General features: G+C 48.1%; 1 protein-coding gene across 5 annotated transcripts in view; it reads right to left on the bottom strand.

The window, feature by feature from the left end:
- SBNO2 (strawberry notch homolog 2) overlaps positions 1-22,585 on the bottom strand; it is a 52,653-nt gene that overhangs the window by 7,799 nt on the left and 22,269 nt on the right. For all 5 annotated transcript variants that reach the window (XM_063161025.1, XM_063161028.1, XM_063161026.1 and 2 more), the window contains 17 exons: positions 19,625-19,789; positions 14,222-14,314; positions 13,023-13,119; positions 12,679-12,839; positions 12,158-12,291; positions 11,554-11,644; positions 10,378-10,521; positions 9,776-9,893; positions 9,276-9,381; positions 8,143-8,296; positions 6,776-6,952; positions 5,452-5,549; positions 3,232-3,314; positions 2,183-2,371; positions 925-1,097; positions 424-555; positions 72-207 (listed from right to left, as the gene is read on the bottom strand). In XM_063161025.1, coding sequence (XP_063017095.1) covers positions 72-207; positions 424-555; positions 925-1,097; positions 2,183-2,371; positions 3,232-3,314; positions 5,452-5,549; positions 6,776-6,952; positions 8,143-8,296; positions 9,276-9,381; positions 9,776-9,893; positions 10,378-10,521; positions 11,554-11,644; positions 12,158-12,291; positions 12,679-12,839; positions 13,023-13,119; positions 14,222-14,314; positions 19,625-19,789 — 2,251 coding nt within the window. The remainder of the gene's footprint in view (positions 1-71; positions 208-423; positions 556-924; positions 1,098-2,182; positions 2,372-3,231; positions 3,315-5,451; positions 5,550-6,775; positions 6,953-8,142; positions 8,297-9,275; positions 9,382-9,775; positions 9,894-10,377; positions 10,522-11,553; positions 11,645-12,157; positions 12,292-12,678; positions 12,840-13,022; positions 13,120-14,221; positions 14,315-19,624; positions 19,790-22,585) is intronic.

Genomic DNA, 22,585 nt, shown 5'->3' on the forward strand with positions numbered 1-22,585 from the left:
CCACCCCACCTGACCCTCCCAGGGCCCACACCCAGGGCAGGTGACAGTGCCCAGGGACACCCAGCCCTCACCAAACTGCTGGATGGCCCTGTCTGCACTCCAGGGCAGCTCCAGGGTCATGTGCACCCGGCGCTTTTGGTTCTTCACCCGTCTGTCTGCTTGGAGGGAGATCCCTGAGCTGGAGGCCTCTGAGATTATCGCCACGAGCTACAGAGAGATGAGTGAGAACAGAGTCAGGCTCCTGAAAAGACATTAAACAGCTTCAAGAAACAGCTTTAGGTACCACAGCAGCCCCAGCCCTCAAAGGGACCTGGGAGGGTTTGTGAAACCCACAGAGAGCTGCTGGCAGGGCACAGGGAGGCACAGACACCCTCCCTGCCCTCCCCCTATCAGTGCTGTGCAGGTTTTGAGAGCCCAGCTCACCTTTTCCCCCTGCATGAAGCGCTCCTTCTCCTTCAGGTTGACGTGGTCTATGGAGAGCCCCTGCTCGGCGCGCGACTCGAACACGACGGAGCCGTCGGGCCTGCGAACCACCCGTCCCTTCCTGCCCGTCATCTGCACACAGGACAGGGGCTGCTGCAGCCTGGGGAGCCACACAGCCCTGCAAGGCCAGCCAGGCAATTCCCAACAGGGAGAGGAAACCCTCTGCCAGCAAGAAATTTCTGGTTTTATAATGGAAGAAATTTTTCTCGATGCCCAGAGAAAGCTGAGGCTGCCCTATCCGTGGAAGTGTCCAAGGCTAAGGCTGGATGGAGCTTGGAGCAATCTGGGATAGGGAAAAGTGTCCTGCCCAGGGCAGAGGGGTGGAATGAGATGATCTTTAAGGTCCCTTTCCACCCAAAACATTCCATGATTCTCTGAGTCTTTGCTGGCCCCTCTCCCTGTCACCCAGTGCCACCAAAACACACTGACAGTGGGAAGTACCTCAGCCACATTCTCTGGGCCCCCAAAATAATCAATCAGTTGATCCAAGGTGTTGAGAGGTAGCTCTTGGCCCAGTGCCTTCACTTTTGCTAGGAGGTCCTGTTTCATCTTTTCAACCTTCAGCTCTCTCAGGCTGTGCAGCTCTTTCTGAGAAGGCAGCATGTGGAAACCACCTACAATGGGAAAGGCAGAATTTTAGAGTTCCCTGGTAACTCACATCAGAGAGGAGGGAAAAAGTTGTCCCAGAGGGTTTCTGGGGCCCATGTTGCTGGACAAAGGCACTATGACCTGCAATAAATGCTGAGCACAAAGTGAATTCCCTCTGGGCTTCTCCTTTCTGCTGGGGGAAGGAGCACACAGGGCAGCGCTTGTCACAGACACATTTTATGAAAAATCCTTTCCTTAGGATTTTTTTCTCCTGAGAAGCTGAGGAGCCTCAGGAACAAAATGTAAACATTATTATCTGCTGCTGTGGAATGCAACAGGTGGATCTGTGATTGGTCTCATGTGGTTGTTTCTAATTAATGGCCAATCACAGTCCAGCTGTCTGGACTGTCTCGGTCAGTCACAAGCCTTTGTTATTCATTCCTTTTCTATTCTTAGCTAGCCTTCTGATGAAATCCTTTCTTTTAGTATAGTTTTAATATAATATATATCATAAAATAATAAATCAAACCTTCTGAAACATGGAGTCAGATCCTCTTCTCTTCCCTCATCCTAAGACCCCTGTGAACACCGCCACACTCGCTGATCCAGTGGGGAATGTGGATCCACCCCACAAGAGTGACCCCAGGATACAATCCAGCTAGGATCACAAAATTGTCCCAAACCTGAAGGGATCTTTGCAGGACACAGTGCTCCCCTCTGTGGTGTTACATTTGTCTCATCCTTCCAAAATGTAGGGTTTATTCCAAGCCTGTGCTCCTACCCTGAAGTATCATGGGTCTGTAATCCCATTGGCCCAAGGATTATTCTGTGCCCACTTTGAGCTCTCTGTAAAGAATCTCCCTGTTTGAATCTCCCTGTTAAGCTGTGGGAGAAGACTCTCTCTTGGCCCCTTTTCCCCCTAGGCTCCCCCTCCCTCCCTTTTCCCTCACAAACCATGCTGCTCCCAGGGGTGAGACCCCCAATAAACCCCTCATCTGAGCTGTGTGGAGTCTCCTTGCCTGCCTGCTGCTCCCAGTGAACCCACAGCTTAGGGAGACCCTGGGGACCCCAAACGAACTGCTCCACCCCTCCCTGTCACTGCCCTGCTCACCCCTGTCCTCACTGAAGGTGTGATCCACAAAGATGACATCGTCTGTCTCCAGCAGGGACTCTGGGGACGAGGTGAGGTCGCTGTCCAGCCCCATGTCCGAGTCGGTGCTGCTGTCATCACTGATCTTGATGACAACCCCTTGGTCACAGGGACCCCGCAGAGCCTTGGGGCAGCGGCCCCTGGGACGCCCTGCAGCAGAGAGGGAGCAGTGTCACAGCCCCAGCCCCAGTGCAGGACACAGGGACAGATCACAGACAGCAGCAGGAGGAGGAGTCCCCAAAGAGCTGAGCCTGCCCCAAATGACAGTGTGAGCTCAGAGGGACACAGCCTCTGGGGTGGGGGTGGCACTTAGGGAGGGAGGGAGAGCAGGAGAGACAAAGGAAGAGAGAGAAAGGAAGAACAAGGCACTCCTGAGCAGGGCTGGAGTTGGCTGCACATGTGGCTGGCTCTAAGCAGTGCCAGCTCCTCAGGGAAGGAATCCCAGGGCATTGCCTCCAGAGGAGTGTGCAGAACACAGAAAGTACTGGTGTTTTGGGACATAAAGCACAGCACAATGTGCCCCCTCTGCACAAAAAGGTTCACGGATCATCTTGCTAAGGCTGCTCCACAACCTGCCAATGCTGCTGCCCCCTCTTCCCCCTGTTCCACATCCCAAACTCTTCTTACCTGCAGCCACAACAAATAATTACCAGGGAAATTATTTTTTTTCCCCCTCAGGACACCTTCCATGCTCTAAGTAAGGGGTTGTGGAGGACTCCCCTTGCTGCAGGAGGGGCTCAGACACCAGCCAGGCCTTGTGCCATCTGCCCCCAGCGTGGATCAAAAGGAAGGATCAGGGCAAGGGCAGTGAAGCAGAGGGAGAAAAAGGGGGGAAAACCCAGAGTTGCTCCTCTGGATGAGGGAGCACTGGGAGATGTGCAAATCAAAACCAGGGAGAGCAGCCAAAAGCATGGAGTGGGGAGAAGGGCAAAAGGCAGAGAAGCTGAGTGGCTGGGGGGCAGCAGCAGGGCAGGAGGCAGGGGCTGGGCTGGGAGTGAGGGAGATCTTACGTTTTCTTTTAATGCCAGTTCCTTTTTCTCTCTTTCTTTTGTTTGAAGGAAAGTGCTTCTGAATTAGTGATAGAAAGACGCCTCTGAAAGTAAGATGCACAATTTATTCCAGCTGCCAGCAACACTGTGCTGGTTATCACCTAGCAGTGTGTGTTTGGGATGGCCCCACATTCCATGGGAGAGAGGTCAATCCACCCCATCCATGGCCACCAGCTTGGCCTCAGCCAGCCCTTGGTGGCTCTTGCACCTGCAGGTCCTTTATATAACAACCAAGAAGGAGTTTTAAATGGGAAACACTACATTGGGAAACTGTTACACCAAAAATACAGTAACCCCAGTGTCCCAGTCCCTCTCCATGCCCTGAGAGCACAGACCACTGTCAGGCCATCCAATAAATAAATGTGTTCCACCAAAGTCCTCCAACTGCCTGTGGGCCTGCTTCTCACAAAACCAAGGGACAGAACATGGATCTGTAGTGGTTCCAAGTGAATGGAAGAAAAAAAAAAGTCAAAAAAGATGAAAATCAAAGGTTTCTGTGGGCTGTTCTGAAAATCACAGACCAAATGTTTAAAGGCTGACTGTGTGGATGAACCCCCAGGGCAATGGGGTGGTGCCGAAAAAAAACAACAAAAAAAACCCCAGACCAAACATAACAAGCACCAGGTGAGAGGATGGACATGCCAACTCCCTTGGGTGAGAAAAGGCAGACTTAGCAACTGGGGAGGGAGCTCCAGGAGCCTTGGCATGAGGGGGTGAAGGGGACAGTGACCACACAGCTGCCCAGAGGGACAGAGCTCTGTGTCTGCAGTTATGTGACATCAGGAATGACCACTTGTCCTGCGTCCTGGGTGACCCAATGACCACTGGCTCTGGAGCAGTTATGTGACACCAGGAATGACCCCTTGTCCTGTGTGCTGGGGTGACCCAATGACCACTGGCTCTGGAGCCTCCCAGCTGTGAAATTCCACTCATTTCCCACACTCGCCCTCCCCATCTCCCTGAAAACAGCCCTGGGCTGGAATCCACCCACCACAGCACCATGTTTATTTTTAACCCCATTTCTCAGCATCTTTAAACTGCTCCTTCCCAGCACACTCCTCTCCAGAAATCCCCTGAAGTGCTGGAACACCAGGACACACATGTGGAGGCTGAGCAGATGCCAGGAGACACTTGGTGATCTGGCCAAGAACACAGAGCTGCTGCTGGGAGTGGGCAGCAATTCCCACAGAGTGGGACAGACAGACAGACCCCTGACAGACCCCTCCTCCAGCAGCAATCAGGGACCACGCTGTCACCTAGATTGGAGTTTTGTGACATGGAAACCAATCCAAGGGGCCAAATCACCCAAGGAGCTGCCAGACCTGCCCTGTGCACTGTCACCAAAGTGTAATTGGTTTTCAGAAATGGGCTGGAGGCACAGGAGTGACACAGAACAACCCAAACCCAGCTCAACAAGGGAGGAAAGCTCAGCCTGACCCAGCCTCAGGCTGCCTTGGGCATGTCCCACTCTCCCACCTGCAGCAGAAGTCAATTAGAAGAAAAGAGCTCTGCAGAACAGCAGAAACCCAACCCAATGCCAGATTTTTGTCCCCTGCCATGCAGGAACAGCTGCATTCAGGGATGGGCTGGGGTTTTGGAAGCTGCAGGAAGGAGGGGGAGCAGGAGCTTTGCTCTCTGCTCAGAGGGTAGCACAAGTGCTGCTGCTGGCTCACTCCTGGCACGGGCAGCTCTCCTGCTAGCTGGGAGCAATGGCCACACAGCCAGGACACAGGTCCTGCTTTATACATGAGCTAAAAGCCAACACTGGTGGATTTAAACTCCTCAGACCACTCCACTGACACCACCTCATATCATCATCCCAACCATCACAGTAAATTCTCCTGCTCATTTCTTCTGTGTCAACAGCCTCATTTTTCAGAGCCAGATCCACACAACCTACCTCTGAGCTACAATTCTGCCTCTCTTTCTGACAATTCTTTTATTGTGTGTAGAGAGTAGGATCAGGCTCTTCCTCTAAGTCCATGGGAGACTTCAAAATCCAGGATACAGCTCATATAATCCCACTGAGGATACAGTGCCTCAAGGAGCCACCTGAGTGTCCCCTCTGTGCTACAGGGGGAGGTGACATCAAACTGCATTTGAAGCCCTGCCAGGGATTTGTGCCCCAGGGCAGAGCTTTCCCCACACACCCCAGGAAGGAAAGCAGGGATTTTAACTCACTCTGCAGCAGAAACAAAGCAGTTGAGGTGCCCATCGTTCTCATCCAGCACCTCCCTGGTGCGAGCCTCCCCTGTGGACTGCAGGCCGATGACAATGCACTGTGGGGACACGAGTGATGGGGACATGAGGGATGGCACAGGGGACATGAGGTATAAATATAATGTAATATAATGTAATATAATGTAATGTAAGTAATGTAATATAATATAATGTAATATAATGTAATATAATATAATGTAATGTAATATAATATAATGTAATGTAATGTAATGTAATGTAATGTAATACAATGTAATACAATATAATATAATATAATATAATATAATATAATATAATATAATATAATATAATATAATATAATATAATATAATATAATATAATATAATATAATATAATATAATATAATATAATATAATATAATATAATATATATATTTTATTATATTATATATAGATATCGTATATATTATATATTATATATTATATCTTATATCTTATATATTATATTATTTATATTATATTATATTATATTATATTATATTATATTATATTATATTATATTATATTATATTATATTATGTTATGTTATGTTATGTTATATTATGTTATGTTATGTTATGTTATGTTATATTATTGAATGTTATTGAATATTATTGAATATTAAATATAATAGAATATATATAATATAATACTATATTATATTACATTACATTATATTACATTGTATTACATTACATTATATACAATGTGATATACAATGTGATATACAATGTGATATACAATGTGATATACAATGTGATATGTCATGTCCTGTCATGTCATAAATGAAATAAAATAAAATAAAATAAAATAAAATAAAATAAAATAAAATAAAATAAAATAAAATAAAATAAAATAAAATAAAATAAAATAAAATAAAATATTAGCTTTCTAAGAACATGAGTCAAATTCATTCATCTCTCACCTCCTCCTGGGGACCCTCACAAACACAACCCCCAGGTGAGGGGTATATTATATACAATGTGATATACAATGTGATCGGTCATGTCATGTCATAAATAAAGTAAAGTAAAGTAAAATAAAGTAAAGTAAAGTAAAGTAAAGTAAAGTAAAGTAAAGTAAAGTAAAGTAAAATAAAGTAAAATAAAGTAAAATAAAGTAAAGTAAAATAAAATAAAATAAAATAAAATAAAATAAAATAAAATAAAATAAAATAAAATAAAATAAAATAAAATAAAATATTAGCCTCCTAAGAACATGGGTCAGACTCACCCATCTCTCACCTCATCCCTCACAAACACAAGCCCCAGGTGAGGCCCCCATACCTTGTCCCTGGCCAGCTCCTCCCGGGCCAGCTCCACGAGGCGCCGCACCTTGGCGGCGATGCACAGGTACTTGAAGAAGCGCTGGTGAGCCGACCAGAACTGCCCCCACAGGGACTTGCGGGACTCCAGCCCGATGCAGTCAGCTGCCTGCTGGAACACCATCAGGGCCTCTGCCCACTGCAGAGAACACAAGAAGAAGGAGTTAATGGAATTGCCATTGTCGCTCCTGCCGTGCAGGAGGTGATCAGAACAGGCTGAAGGTTTGATAATCTGATTTACAATCAACACTGGGCATCCTCTCCATCAGCACGGTGCAGCTCTGGTTTGCAAACTTCCAAAGTTCCATGTGGAACTTCCAAATAGAAGCAAAAATGTCTAAATTCTTTCAATACACCAGCTAAGCATTGTATACCTCTTTTCCTTCCTATGTTTGTGTCACTGACGTATTTTATTAAAATCTTTTTGCTAGGATTTTTCTCCTGAGAAGCTGAGAATCCTCAGAAGAGAAATGTAAACAATATTTATCTGATGGCTGTGGAATGTGGTCTAGAAATGGTTTACCAACAGGTGCATCTTTGATTAGTTCCATGTAGTTTGTTTTTACTTGATGACCAATCATGGTCCAGCTGTGTTGGACTCTCTGCTCAGTCACAAGATTTTATTATCATTCTTTTCAAGCCTTCTGATGTCTCCTTTCTCTTTCTTTAGTATAGTTTTAGTATAGTGTAGCCATGATATTTTCTGAAAAATCCCTTCACTAGGATTTTTCTCCTGAGGAGCTGAGAAGCCTCAGGAACAAAATGTAAACAATGATTATCTGCTGCTGTGGAATGCAATGGGTGCATCTGTGATTGGTCTCATGTGGTTGTCTCTAATTAATGGCCAATCACAGTCAGCTGGCTCAGACTCTCTGAGAGCCAAACTTTTATCATTCCATTTCTTTCCTTTCAAGCCTTCCGATTAAATCCTTTCTTCTATTGTTTTAGTATAAATATAGCATTTTCTTTTAATATAATATATATATAATAAAATAATAAATCAGCCTTCTGAAACATGGAGTCAAGATTCTCATCTCTTCCCTCGTCCTGGGACCCCTGTGAACACCACCACAACTGGTGACCTCGAGTGAGGAAAAATTCCACAGTACAGCATTTTAAATATAATAAAATATCATAAAATAATAAATCAACCTCCTGAAACATAGAGACAAGATTCTCATCTCTTCCCTCATCCTGAAGACCCTCAAACTGCACCACACATTTGAGGTCATGGCCACATTTAGGGGCCTCACACCCTCCCACATATTTGTGGCTGTGCCCAAAGCACGGTCAGACCCCAGCCTCCCACTGCAAGGGGCCCAAGCTCACCAGCTTGGCTGCCTTGTCGTACACAGCCTTGTACTTCTCGTCCAGAGGGATCTCCTCAATCCTGAAGGTGACCCCAGTGAAGCTGAGCTGCCGAGCAATGTACATCCCACTGACCTTCATGTCCATGGCCACGATCTCCATCGCGCCGACGCCCCTGCGAGAGGACAGCACTTGTGGGACCCACCTTGGGTCTAACCCCAGCTGTGGGTCCAGCTTTGGAACCCTGTGGATACTCTCAGTACAGTCAAAGAAAGAACAGAGATAATTTCTCCCAGGCTGAGCCTGGAAAACTGAGAGAAAAGAATTTAAAACAATCATTATCCCTCTTTCTGTAACTGTTGTTTATTGATATGGTTCTCCAGAGTGTGCTATTCACAGCTCACCAAGAGTGTGAGAGGTTTTTACCTCAATCAAGTCTCACCTTAACGAGTCACATTATATAAAAGACCCCCTACCTTTATTAAACGACCTTCTGATTCACCTTCTGAAGACTGAAGGCTTTCATTCCATCCCTGACTCAACAGCATCAGAACCCCAGTTGTGAACCCCAGTTTTGAATCCCAGCTGTGGAACCCCAGTTTTGAATCCCAGTTTTGAATCCCAGCTGTGGAATCCCAGTTTTGAATCCCAGCTGTGGAACCCCAGTTTTGAATCCCAGTTTTGAATCCCAGTTGTGAACCCCAGTTTTGAATCCCAGCTGTGGATCCCCAGTTTTGAATCCCAGTTGTGAACCCCAGCTGTGGAATCCCAGTTTTGAACCCCAGCTGTGGACCCCCAGTTGTGAACCTCAGTTCTGAACTCCAGTTGTGAAGCCCAGCTGTGGAACCCCAGTTTTGAGTCCCAGCTGTGAAACCCAGCTATGGAACCCCAGCTGTGGGTCCAGCTTTGGAACCCCAGTTGTGAACGCCAAGTGTGGAACCCCAGTTTTGAATCCCAGCTCTGAACTCCAGCTCTGAGCCCCAGCTTTGGAACCCCAGCTCTGAACCCCAGCTGTGAGACCTTCCCTCTGCTCTGGGGCAGCACAGGGCAGGTTCCTCTCCAGAAGCAGCCCCAGCCCAGCTCTGTGGGATGCTGCCCACCCCATCCCTGGGCACTGCACCACGTCCCACACAAGGCCCCTGGGCAGGACTCACCTCTTCTCAATGGCGTGCAGGAACTCATCGAAGGCTCGGAATGGGGTTCCCTCCCCCCAGATCCCCAGGCGGCTCATGTAAATCATGTTTTTTGGCTCTGAGGCACCTGTTGGGACAGAAATCAACGTCAGCACTTGGGAATAGTTGTGACACAAGTGAAGAGACCTCTGAAGAGGTTGTCATTTGCCACTGTGCCTTTGGAGACCTTTCTGAACATTGCCCTCCCTTACATTCCATGGGTAAACATCACCAAGCAGCTGGAACAGCTGGCCAGGAACAAGTTAAACTGGAGAGAAATTAATCTGACCCACCAAAAAGTCACAGTAACATCAGTGATGGGGCTTGGGGCACATCTCAGCATGCTGAGCTCCTCTCTAGCCCTGCAGCACCACTGGCTTCTCCTTACAGGATCTTACACACAGTCACACCTCAGGGTGTCCCTTCAGCTCAGAGGGGACCTCTGCCACTGTCACACCCACCCTGTGGGCAGAGCAGCTCACCTGTGGCACTGGCATAGACAACCCTTGCTCGAGGCAGCTTGTTCTGCAGGTCCAGCACTGCTTTGCCCATTTTGGTAGAGCTGGCGTTTTTGGCTTTGTGGCATTCATCAAACACAATCTGCAGGGGAGTGGCAGTTAAGGAAAAAGGATCTATTTTCATCCAGAGGATGGGAGCAGACAGAAAATAGAACCTAGTCTCCTCCAGGCAACTGAACAACCTGTCCCAGTATCAGCAGGACTGACTCACGGCCCACACGTGGAATCTGCTGGGTTTGCCCAGCCCTGTGCTCTTCAGATCCAAAGTCATCCACCCCTCCCTCTCCCTTCACCTCCAAGGTGTGTCTTGTAATACCGAGGGAGAGGAATGCTGAAAAGGTTAATCCCAGCTGCTTCTTCCCCTCCTCCCCTTAAATACATCCTGGAGGAGGAGGAGGAGATGTGAGTGTGGGGGATTCCTGTCTCCTGAAGGCACTGGGCTGCTCCCCATGACTTCACACAGCCCCAGGCTCTTTGTTCCCTGTTGAAGCACAATTAAAAGCAGCAGTTCCTCTCTCTCTCTCTCTCTCTAGTTTTTGTCTCTTGGTTGTTTTTTTTAAGGATACAACTCCCTCAAAGTTTTCCCTGCACCACTCCAGGATCTGTTTTAAGCGCGTCCTGTGCTGCCCCCCGGCCTGGCTTTCGCCGATCAGCGCCGAGTAGGTGGCAAAGAGGACTCCTTCTGAGGTAGCTGTGTCACCGTATTTAATCTGCAGGAAGAGGAGCAGGAGCACACACACACACACTGTGGTTGCTGTCCCCAGAATGTCACACCCATCCCTGCCCACATTCCATGCTCTGAGAGCAAATCCCAGCCTGAGCTCAGAACAGGCAAAAAGCTGTTGGTAGCTGGTGTCTTCAGCATTTGTGTTTGGCACTGAACTACTGTGATGACAGGGACTGTAAATGCCTGGAGAAGTGCCCCAGCCAATGTGTCAGCACATCTGGAAGCCTGCAGTGAACCGTGGGGACCGTGCGAGGACACAGATTTTCTGGCAAAAAAAAGTGCTTCCTTTTTTTAATCAACAGTTTGGAGTCTTTGACTGCTTTGACCCTTCCTGTCTGTTTTAATTCCTTCTAGAAAATAATTTTCTCTTTGACCAGGTGAGATTGTTGCCTGTATCACTGCCATGGGTCCCACATGTAATGAAGTTCAAGGAGGGGAGGCTTGGTCCCAAGCTGAATAAAGTTCCATTTGAAGCCTTTTGGGGCTGAACACAAAATCCCTTTCAATCTCTTAGTGGAGCACATTCAGAGGTGTCAAACACCTGTGGTTTCTTTATAAGAGCTGGTTGTTCAATACCATTAAAACCAGAGGAGAGGATTTTAGTGAACTGGAAGACACTGGACAGAAATTCAACCACAGGCCACAACAGACACCAGTCCAGGCATCTCTGTTCTCCCTACAGCTCTGAGAAGTGATTCCATGGATCAGCACTGGGAAAGGCTGGCCCAGGAGAGCAGAGCACATCTCACAGAGCTGTTCTCTCCACAGGATTTCTTAGGAATGGTAAAGAAGGTTCCAGTTCTGCTGTTGCACCTGCCTGCAGTCACTTCCCACTCCCTGCAGGGAACAGCTCTGTGCTCCCTGTGCAGCTCCACAATAAAATAACTGGGAAGAGCTGGCTGGGAGGAGGGAACAGAAGCTCTGCTGCTGCCTGAGCCTTGTCCTGCCCCACGTGCTCAGCCAGAGCCTCCAGCTGCTCCTGATTCCCAGAGCAGCAGGGCAGCTCCTCTCCTACCTTGTTCAGAGCATGCACAGGAATGTGGGAGGCCTCGATGTCCTTCAGGTCCCTCTCAGCATCGTACTTGAGATCATTGGAGACGCTGAACCTGTGAAGGAGATGTGGGGTGGTTATCTCCTCCTGGAGCTGCTTATCTGCCCCCCAGCAGCTGGGCCTGGGGATGTCCCCAGGGAGTGAGGGCACAGGGTGATTAACAGCTCTGATTAAAGCACGAGGAGTGTGCAGAGTTTTCACATCTGCCATTGCCCACAGCCCCCAGGGTGACAGCCCATCTGCAGCAAAGCCCCTTATTCCTGGCTCTGCACCCAGGAACAACCCTCCACCACTCCAGGGAGAGCAGGGCCAGGCCTGACACCTCACCCCAAGGAGCACAGAACCTGTTATTTCACAGTGACTCACTCCCCATCCCTGCTGCAGGGGGAATATTCCCATTTCACAGGCAGCACTCAGGCACTAAGAGGTGGAAACCACTTACCCAAGGCCACAGCATGACTCAACTCTAAAGCCAACATCAGCACTAAAGAATTCCTTACTTCCAGATCCAAACTTACTCCAAGGTCTTACGGGAAAAGAGGAAAAAAAAAAAAAACCAACAACTCACCACAGAGCTTTTTTCCTCCCTTTAAGATAATTTTCAAAGATGATGCCTGCAACAGTCCTGCCCTTCCCAACTCCAGCACCATCCCCGATCAGGAACCCAGCTCGCTGCCCATTGGGCAATAAAACTTCATGTTGCTGCAAAAATCAAGAACAGAACTGAAAATTAAACTTAAAATTAAAGATTTGCCTTTGCTGAGAGCACTACTTAACCCTTTCACACATCCCACAGATGCACGTGCACTGCTCAGCCAAACAACAGCAGGGAAGGTCAGGAGTTGTGATCAAGCTCATAGTTCATGGAAAAGACCCCCCCAAATATAAAATCCTCTGCAGGAAAAGTCCAGGGTTCTTGTCTCTTTGGGAAGCAGACCACACAGAAGCCCCTAGCTTCAAATAACCCTTCAAAAGGCATTTAAAAATGCCAAAGGAGTTTCATCACCCAAATTGCAGTCATTTTAAAACACCTGGCCCTGCAAGAGGCATTTTCCTTCAGGTGTGAGACAGCTGAGGTGCAGGAGGTACCTGGCAGGCGTAGATGATGGCTTCCAGCTGCAGTGCAGACAGGGAGCCTTTGTCAGCCACGGAGCTGGGCAGGGAAAGGCTGTAGGTAATGTCAGGTGGGGGGACACTGGACAGGGTGCTCGTCTCAACCACCAGGTCAGGATGGTGCTTCCCAATCTTGGCTGAATGACAACAGAACACAGGTCAGTCCAGGTTTTTACTCCTCAGAGCTCATCACGCAGAGCCCAGGGCATTGTAGAGTTTTCCCTAGAAAACCACAAGCCTGGGAGGTGCCACAGCAAACACACAATTAAATTAGGTTGGTGCACAATGGAGTGAACAGAACTTCCCAAGGCAACACTCACACTTTGAAGGGATATATTCTGCATACGTCTCTGTGTGCCCCAACTCTTCTGTTTCCTCCTCCTCACCTTCATCTTCCTCCTCTGCAGGAGCCTGAGACTGAAGGAAACAGCATTGACCCAATGTTAATGTTCCTGCTGAGCTACAGACATGAGTTGTGCTGTGCCCAGCCTCAAACTGCCACTGAAACCATCCCCAAAGCTACAATCCCCCTAAAGATCACAATCCATCTCATTCCCAGACTAAGATCAGTGGGAGCTGATGGTTCTTGCTGAGCTACAGACATGAGTTGTGTTACACCCAGCCTCAAACTGCCACTGAAACCATCCCCAAAGCTACAACCCCCCTAAAAATCACAAATCTATCTCATTCCCAGACTAAGGACAGCCATCAGTGGGAGCTGCTGGTTCTTGCTGAGCTACAGACATGAGTTGAGTTGTGCTGTGCCCAGCCCCAAACTGCCACTGAAACCATTCCCCAAAGCTACAACCCCCCTAAAGATCACAATCCATCTCATTCCCAGACTAAGGACAGCCTGTGCCCAGCCCCAAACTGCCACTGAAACCATTCCCCAAAGCTACAACCCCCCTAAAGATCACAATCCATCTCATTCCCAGACTAAGGACAGCCTGTGCCCAGCCCCAAACTGCCACTGAAACCATCCCCAAAGGTACAATCCCCCTAAAGATCACAATCCATCTCATTCCCAGACTAAGATCAGTGGGAGCTGATGGTTCTTGCTGAGCTACAGCCATGAGTTGTGCTGTGCCCAGCCCCAGACTGCCACTGAAACCATTCCCCAAGCTACAACCCCCCTAAAAATCACAATCTATCTCATTCCCAGACTAAGATCAGTGGGAGCCCACCCCAGGGGCTGTAAAAGCTGCCTGGTTCCCATCAAACTGGGGAAAGATGTTGGCACCACTCCTGGCATGGGCTGTGGGGTCATTGAACCCTGCCCAACCTGCCCTGAGCGGGCACCTGGCCCAGCTTTGCACCCAGAGCTGTGCCCACAGCACAGAGCAAAGTCCTCAGAGCCCAAAGTATCCCCAGGCTCCCCTCTGGGAAATACAACACACTTCTGGGAAAGGGCAGGCACTTGTGTCTGAGCTTCCTGTCTCACTCCCTCTGAAGGGATAAAGGTCAGAATTGCTGCCCCCAGCACTGGGGTGTCACCTGGAGCATCCACTGAGGCTCTCACCTGGTAGCTGATGAGGAGTGGGGTGTTGGGGACAGCAGGAACGTGGTCACTGGAGCTGTTCAGGCCAGGGAATGGTGTGCTGGGTGAGAACAGCTGCAACACAGAGCGTGCAGGTGAGGGAGGGCAAACATGGACATGCACCAACAGAAATCCTTGGACACTGATCCCTGGACCATGCTCCTGAGACACTCCACAAGGAGAGAGAGCTCCTGAGATATTCCAGGCTGAGGAGATCCTTTTCTGCTCCCACAACAAACAAATTCACCCTGGAATTTCCCGACAGAGAGCAAGGTCAGGCCAGCAGCTGGTGGCATCCAAAGCAATCAGCAACTCCAGGAGCAGCTCTACTCCAAGTTTACAGCCTGTGCAGAGCACCAGGCTCAATGACAGACCCAGCAGCAGAGAAACATGGGAAGCTCTTAGGCATAAACACTCCTATTTTTAAATAAAATTTAAGAAAAATAAAAAGAAGAAGAAAAAGAAAAAAAACCCACCCTCCATTCCTGGAAGTCTGAGTCAGAATTACCAGAAGGAAGCTGGACAGAACAAGTGTTTTCAGTGCCAGCAAATCTGGAGAGCAGGTGAAACATCCCCACCTACAAATCCAAGCTCAGTTTGGTCTCAGACAGGAGAATGGCCAGGAGCTGCTGGAAGGGCAGGATGTGTTCTCGAAGCTCCAGCAGCAAGAAGCAAATGCAAGGCTGAGTTTGCATCACAAAAATCCCTAAAGTACAAACCTCTGCTATCCTGACCCAGCATTCCACCTCAGGAATTGCAAAGGAAGCAAAGGAACCTTGGCTGTTTTGGGGGCATTTGAAAACCACCCACACAGGTGAGAATGTGCTGTGAGGGTCAAAGCAGGTGGGAGCAGGAGCTGCAGTGGGAGATGGATCACCCACATCACAATCCCTGCCTTTCCCTACCCTCCCTCACCTCCTGGTTTGATTTTCTCCTCCCTCTGTGCTAAGAGAAGAGAAACACAGATCCATGAGAGCACAGGGCTGGAAGTAGGAGAGAGACCAATAATTGCACAGCCACATCCTTGCTCTTACTCCACTTGTTTCTCCTCTGCTTTATTCCCCATTTTGTCCCACCTTGCAGTGATTTCCCTGGGCTGGAATCAGCCCCACGTGGCTGCCAAGCCAACCCCTCTCTGTGTAAATCCCTTCCCTGGGTTCTGAGCTGGGAGAAAGCTGCTCACATCTTGAACAAAACTGTGAATGAGCAACCAAAAACTGCACCAGCAGCTTTCAAATTCCAGGCACAGCCTTCCAAGGCTGGGCTGTGCTTCCCAGCCTTAAAAACACAGGGAATGTGTGAGCTGGATGACAGAAAACACAATGTATGACAGGGACTATTTTTAAAAGGTTATTTCACAGCTCCATTACAATCAAAGCTGTTTTGTCTGCTGCTCCTGCAAATATTTCACAGGGTAGCAGCTCTTCCCTCTCTGCCCATTCCTGAGTGATACACAGGGCCAACATTTTGGATGCAGCTCCTTTCCTTGGGATAACAGCTCTCCCCACTGGCACACAGAGGCACTTCTGTGTGCAGCCCTTTCCACTTTGATCCCAAACCACCTCAATCCAGGGATTCTCAGCGAGCTGGGAATGTTTATTTTTAAAGAGAATAAAGCACAAAACTGTCCCTGTACCTGGGATCCACAGATGGGTCTCCCCCAAGATGCATCCAGCTTGGCATGTCCCTTGTATCAGAACTGTGAGAGATTGATGTTCCTGCTCTGTCTGGGTCTCTGAGACAAAAGTTCTACAAAAACTACACTCTTGATAACCCAGCAGTGGACTGTGGGTCAGATCTGGCTGCACAGCCACAGATGAGTGATGGATCACAGGAATCAGGATTTAATGTAATGGATTTTCCATCACTGCAGCTTAGTGACTGCTCAAAAGCCAAAATTCCTGCAATTCCATGGAAAACTAGGATGGTGTGGTGATGTGGGGAGGGACAAGATTATCAAAGCTGCTGATATCCCACACTAATATGCAGAAGCCAGTGGTGAATCAAACTGGCAGCACTTTTACCCAGTACACTTCCACACAATAATGAAACCAAAATCTCCTGTCCATGAGGCACCTCACTGACACCACCTCAGGAAATGTTACTCAGTTGAAAAACAGCCCAAAAAAAGCAGCAGCCCTGCCCCAACTGCCTCAGCAAACACAGATAAGACAACATTCAGAATTAGCTGGAGATTCCTTCCCAAAGGAAGTCGTTTATAAATGGAATTCCAAGGAGTTAATTGGCCTTATCTGAGCCCAAGAGCTCAGCGGGACACAAGGGTAGAGGGCAGGGCACGAGGAACAGCATGGGACAGGGACAAGGAACAGCACAGGGACAAGGACTCTGCTGGAGATCCTGCTGTGGTCACACAAGTCATTCTCACACTTACACAACCTTTATTTCTCCCTTGTTTTCTTCATGCTGCATTTAGAACAGCATTTCCCAGTAAGTTTTTGTTGTCCACCCCACAGACACAGAACTCCAGGATTTTTTAGGCATTTAGTGTCTCAAGCAGAGTTCACATGACTGCAAAGAACCCACCACAGAACCATTTCTGCAGAATTTTAGGCTTTTACATAAAAAAAACCCAACAATAATATGAGAACAGGAGCAATGTGGCACATGGCTCCTCTGTCCTGGGGGATGCATCTGCTCTCCAGCATTTTTAACCATCCAATTTGCAAGCCTGGGATGTCTGCAGCCACTTCTTGCATTCCAATAGCTCAGCTCTCTTCCTGCTGCCTCAAACTGCAAGTTCCAACTGGTCTGAGGTTTGCAGACAGCTCAGGGAAGCACAGCCAGAGAAACTGAGCACAGCAGAGCCTCAAAATGTAGCAGTGATTACCCCAGTTCCCTCCTGGGGCAGCACTTTGGGTGTTTTTCCCCTCATTCTTCCTAAGAGAGTGGAAATGTGAGGCACAGATGGATAGGAACTGCAAGAACTGAGACTCAAATCCAGTGGATGTGGATGATGTAGCTCCAACCACTCCCTGCAGAGCAGAGAGCAAAAGGCTGGTGAAAATGCCCCAAAAATGCCCACAATCAGGTGATGCTGAAGGACTGCAAGGAGCTCCTGCACCCCAGAAAACTCTGGGATGTAAAATCCTGCAGGGACTTGCACTCACAAAGTAAACACAAATGGTGAGTCTCAAGTTGAGACAGTTATTCACTCATTGTTGCTGAATTGTTTGCCCTGGTGAACAAACAAAAGGTGCTGCTGTGAGGGGAAGTTAATGATCCATGTCAGGGTGGTTTTACTGTAGTCCATCCCTTCAGCAATCCTGAGCACCCTGGACCTGCTGGACTTAACCCCACTTCACCCCTTCCCTCCACCAGTGAAATAACATCACCACACCTCAAACTTCACCCAAAAGAACTGGGTTGGTTTCTTAATTCCCTGGTAAAACCCCCATGGGATGAAGGCTGAGGTACCTCCTGTCTGTTGGGAGGATGGGAAAGGAGCAGCCCTGTCCTGGATTGCCAAGCAAATTGTATTCTATTTGCCATCTGTATGGCAGTTTCTTCTGTTCAGTGGGCATTTTCCTTATCTCTTCCACAACAGGAGAGACATCTGCTGATAAGAGGCTGTTGAATGTCATTGCATGGCTGAGCTACAGCATCCCATTGGGAGATGTGAGCCCAGAGGGAGGAGCCAAGCATTCCTGCCTGGGTATAATCTGGAGATTCTGGAACACCAGCCAAGCATTCCTGCCTGGATATAATCTGGAGATTCTGGCACACCAGCCAAGCATTCCTGCCTGGATATAATCTGGAGATTCTGGAACACCAGCACAGCTTCTCCACTGGATTCCCCAGAGGAACAGCAGCTGCCTCTTCCACTGGATCTTCAGAGGAAGAATACATCCTTCTCTACAGGATCCCTGCTCCAACAGAACCACCCCTGACACTGCAGGAGGGCTGAGCCACAATTCCAGTGGGGCTGCCACCAACACCCTGACCCACAGGGTGTCAGGTTGTGTTCTGACTCTGTCAGTGTTGTTTTAGTGTACTGCATTGTTTATTTTATCCTTTTATTTTCTTCCCTAATAAAGAACTGTTATTTCCTGCTTCCATATTTTTGCCTGAGACCCCTTAATTTAAAATTTACAGCAATTCGGAGGGAGAAGGTTTACATTTTCCATTTTAGGGGAAGCTCCTGCCTTCCTTAGCAGACACCTGTCATTTCAAACTGTGAAAAATGCATATTTTATGACTGGCCTTTCACAAACATTAAAATTAATATTATATGTGTTATGTTGGAAAGTGATGCTGTACTAATTTTCTTAAGTAGTGTGGTAAATATAGTTTTAGGTTATAACATAAGGTTAAAATAGAAACTATGCTATGTAGATACTATTTTTCTAAAGAAAGGACTTGCAGTAAGATAGCAGCCACAAGACACCTAAATCTTTCAGAGAAAGTGAATTTATTGCCTCATTATCAGGAGAAATGAACTTTTTCCTGCCTCATTCAGTTAGGATTAAGAGGAAGAAGTTGACACTGACCATACAGAATCCTATATTTGAATGGAATTTATGCATCATGTATGAGATGTGTGAATATGTAAGAGGTTATTGTTTTTAAGTGTTAATCCTCTGTTAATCTGTATCCTTTTATGGGCTTATGCTGCCCAGAAAAAGGTACCTGGACATCTGTAACTCTTTGTTCTTATTGTCTCATATTCTCCTAATCCAAATTGTCCAAGTTATTATTACTCAAGTTGTATTACTATTTTTAAAACCATTTCATTACTATTAAACTTTTAAAATTTTAAAAACAGTGATTGGCATTTTAAAAAAAAAAATTTAAAAAGTGATTGGCATTTTTCACCAAACCAAGACAAGCCCCTACCTCGATCTGGTTCTGCTGAGATGTGCTCACATCCCACAGCACTGGCACTTTTCACCAAACCACACAAGCCCTTACCTCAATCTGGTTCTGCTGAGGCGTGTTCACATCCCACAGTGTTGGTGTTTTTCACCAAACCAAGACAAGCCCCTACCTCAATCTGGTTTTGCTGAGGTGTGCTCACATCACACAGTGTTGGTGTTTTTCACCAAACCAAGACAAGCCCCTACCTCAATCTGGTTTTGCTGAGGTGTGCTCACATCACACAGTGTTGGTGTTTTTTATCAAACTAAGACAAGCCCCTACCTCGATCTGGTTCTGCTGAGGTGTGCTCACATCACACAGTGTTAGTGTTTTTTATCAAACTAAGACAAGCCCCTACCTCGATCTGGTTCTGCTGAGGTGTGCTCACATCCCACAGCATTGGCACTTTTCACCAAACCAAGACAAGCCCCTACCTCGATCTGGTTCTGCTGAGGTGTGCTCACATCACACAGTGTTGGTGTTTTTTATCAAACTAAGACAAGCCCCTACCTCGATCTGGTTCTGCTGAGGTGTGCTCACATCCCACAGGGTTGGCACGTGGCTCAGGCTGTCGGCGGGCAGGAAGTCCTTGGCATCCACGATGTCCGAGAGGGAATCCGCAGGGGACGAGAACAGGGAGTTGTTATTGGAGAGCTCATCGAGGTATGAAGAATCCTGGAACACAAAGCATGGCCATGGTTGGAGGAGGAAGGATGAGACCAAAGATCCTTCCTTACTCAGCCAGCAAGTTGTAATTTCCTTCTGCTCAATGAGCGTCTCCGTTGCTTTGCGCTCCACGGATCCCGGGAATTAACCTGGAACTGAGGACATGCTCTGTGGTGCTGTTTGAAAATCTGTTTCTTGAAAAAGAAGAAAAAACCCTGGCCAGGAGTGTGGGTACATGGTCAAGGCTGACTTGGGCTGTGCACATCCCTGTACCATGGACTGGGAGAGAGAGGAGCATCCAAGGAGGCATCACTCAACTCCACTTTGTGCTTGATTAAAAAAGGCTGCTGAGGGCTGCAAAGGCTTCACCTCGACCCCAAAGGACTCAGGGATTTCATTCATGTGCAGGAGCCCCCAGAGACCCAGCTACACCTGATCACAGCGTGGCTATTTCACTGCAATTTGCCATGCAGCACTACCTGTAGGAAACATCTCTTTCCTCCAGGCAGGTTCTACACACACAAGGCTGCCAGGAAGGAGTGCTGGTGTCACCTGGATTTGAATTTAGGTAAATCCAGGCAGATCCACCAATCCTCTTCCCAAGGGCCAGCCCCAGCCTGGACAAGGAACATGCTCCAGCAACAGGGACCAGGCTCTGCCCTTGCTCTTTTTCTGGTGACTGGGCCGGATGGTTTGCAACTGTTTTATTTGGTGCCAGCCCAGTGATGCTGTTGGTTTGAGTCACACAGACTTTGGCTCAGAAAGAGCCATCAATCCCCTCCCTAACATCAAGCCCATGTCTGGTTTCCCTATTTTAGGTGGCAAGAACCAATAAGCACTCCTTGCTCTGCATTCTTCACTGTGGCACAGACCCTTCCCCTTCCCAACACCTCAGCCCTCCTCCCACACCAAACAGCACCTCCAAATTTTGTCAAAGCAGAAAAACTTTGCTGTTAAGTAAGAGCAATGTACTTCCAGCACTCAGGTCTGGCAGGAGATGAGTCTCTGCCCATGAAGGAAGGGCAAATGGACCAACAGGTCTGTCTTGATGGCCCTAGAGATGCTGCACAGCCCAGCCAGAGCACCAGGGTAACCCAACAGGCTGCTGCCAGCAGAGCCAGGGGCTGCTACAGGAGGAATCACTTCCAGTAAAGGCCAATTTCCCACTACAGGCAGAAAGGCAGCCAAAGACTCTTTAAAAGTCACTTAGCCCTGCCTGACATAAACCCACGAGCAGCTGAGCCTGGCTGTGCTGCTCCCAAGGGCTTCAGGCCAAGAGCTGGGTCAGAATCCCCTTGATTGGTATCAAAAGTTATGGGCTTGTAGGGTTTAAAGCACTGGGACATGTTCCTTTCTTCCCAGGGATGTCTCATTTGGCCAGGGATGTGCCCTGAAGCCATCAGTGCAGGTGCTGGAAGCACTCCAGCAATGGCAGGTGTGATGTGGGGAGTTTGGATTCCTCAATCACCAACTGCTGGACCTAAAGACTCAGGGAGTGAGGGCAGCAGCTCCTGCTCCTGATATTCCTGTGGCTATTTTAGGATTGCCCAGAAATCAAGGCATGAACAGGCACCCAGATTTATCACCTTGGAATAAAGGGAGCCCTGGACTCCCTTTCACACTCCAGAAAGCAGGAGAAGACTTGGGTGGGTCTGGCCATGGCCAGAGTGAGTAGCAGGATCCAGATGGCCCCAGATCCCACCCAGTCCCACTTCCAAGCAGGGTTTGTTCACCTGCAAAGGGCACTGGCAGAGGCTGGGCAAGGAGGAAACATCTGCACACCCATGTCAGGGCAGGGGAGGCTGTGGGGCAGCACAGAGTGACCACGAGGCTCCCAACAATAGGGAAGGGATGGGCTGGAATAGCAACAGGATACGGGAAAACCTCATGACCCAACCCAAGACATTGCAGCAAACGTCACCCAGACCCTTCCAGCCCCACGACTGGGCTGAAGTGGGGAGAGGAAAGCAGCCCCCAGTGCAGAGGGAGGACAATGCTCCTCCTGGAAGTGATGCAGAGATCCCATCCCCTGCCAGCATTACCAGGCATTAGTCACAAACTTCCAGAATCCCTCATTTGTCTTAACTAATTGCGTTATCTAAAGAGCACTAAAATTAATTACCTGCCAGCTTCCCCACCCCAAGAAATTCCACCACCCTCTGTAAATTTACCAAACCCAGGGTAATTGTTCAACACAAGGCCATGGATATCCACAACCAGTGCAAACCATGCCTGGTTTATCTGCTGCAAATGGAAGCAGCTACCTTGGTGACCTCAGGGAAAAGGAAAGATCATCACCTCAACCAAAAGGCCATGGTCAGAGCTAGTTCAGGCACTGAAACATGTAATTTTGTCCCTGTTTCAGATGGATTAATCTGAATTTTAAGTTTTTCTCATGAGGTTCTACAGTAACAGCAGCTCTGTCTCAGTGGAAGTCAAATTTTTGCACCACATGGAAGTTGTTCTGACAGGCAGGATCTTTATTTCAGATACTTTTCTGCAACTTTTACATAAATCTTATTCCTGGAATTCAGCATCTCTGTGGCTTCCTCTGGACTGTCCAGACCTCTCCTGGGCCAAAGACGAAAGCTGCAGGTGGGTCTCAGAGCAGAGGACAACCTGATGCTACTGTGGCACATGGTACTCCTGTCATTACCCCAAAACTGAGATTATGACACATTATCTCCCTAAAAAAGATCAGGAAAAAATCAAGGTACCCCATCCCAGACATTTGATCTTTCTCCAAGCCCCTGGGAACAGCTCAGCTCCCTCAGTCAAAACAAAGTGTTAAAAATAATGAAAGAA

Source organism: Melospiza melodia, chromosome 7, assembly GCF_035770615.1.
Source record: "Melospiza melodia melodia isolate bMelMel2 chromosome 7, bMelMel2.pri, whole genome shotgun sequence".
Classification (NCBI taxonomy): Eukaryota; Metazoa; Chordata; class Aves; order Passeriformes; family Passerellidae; genus Melospiza; species Melospiza melodia.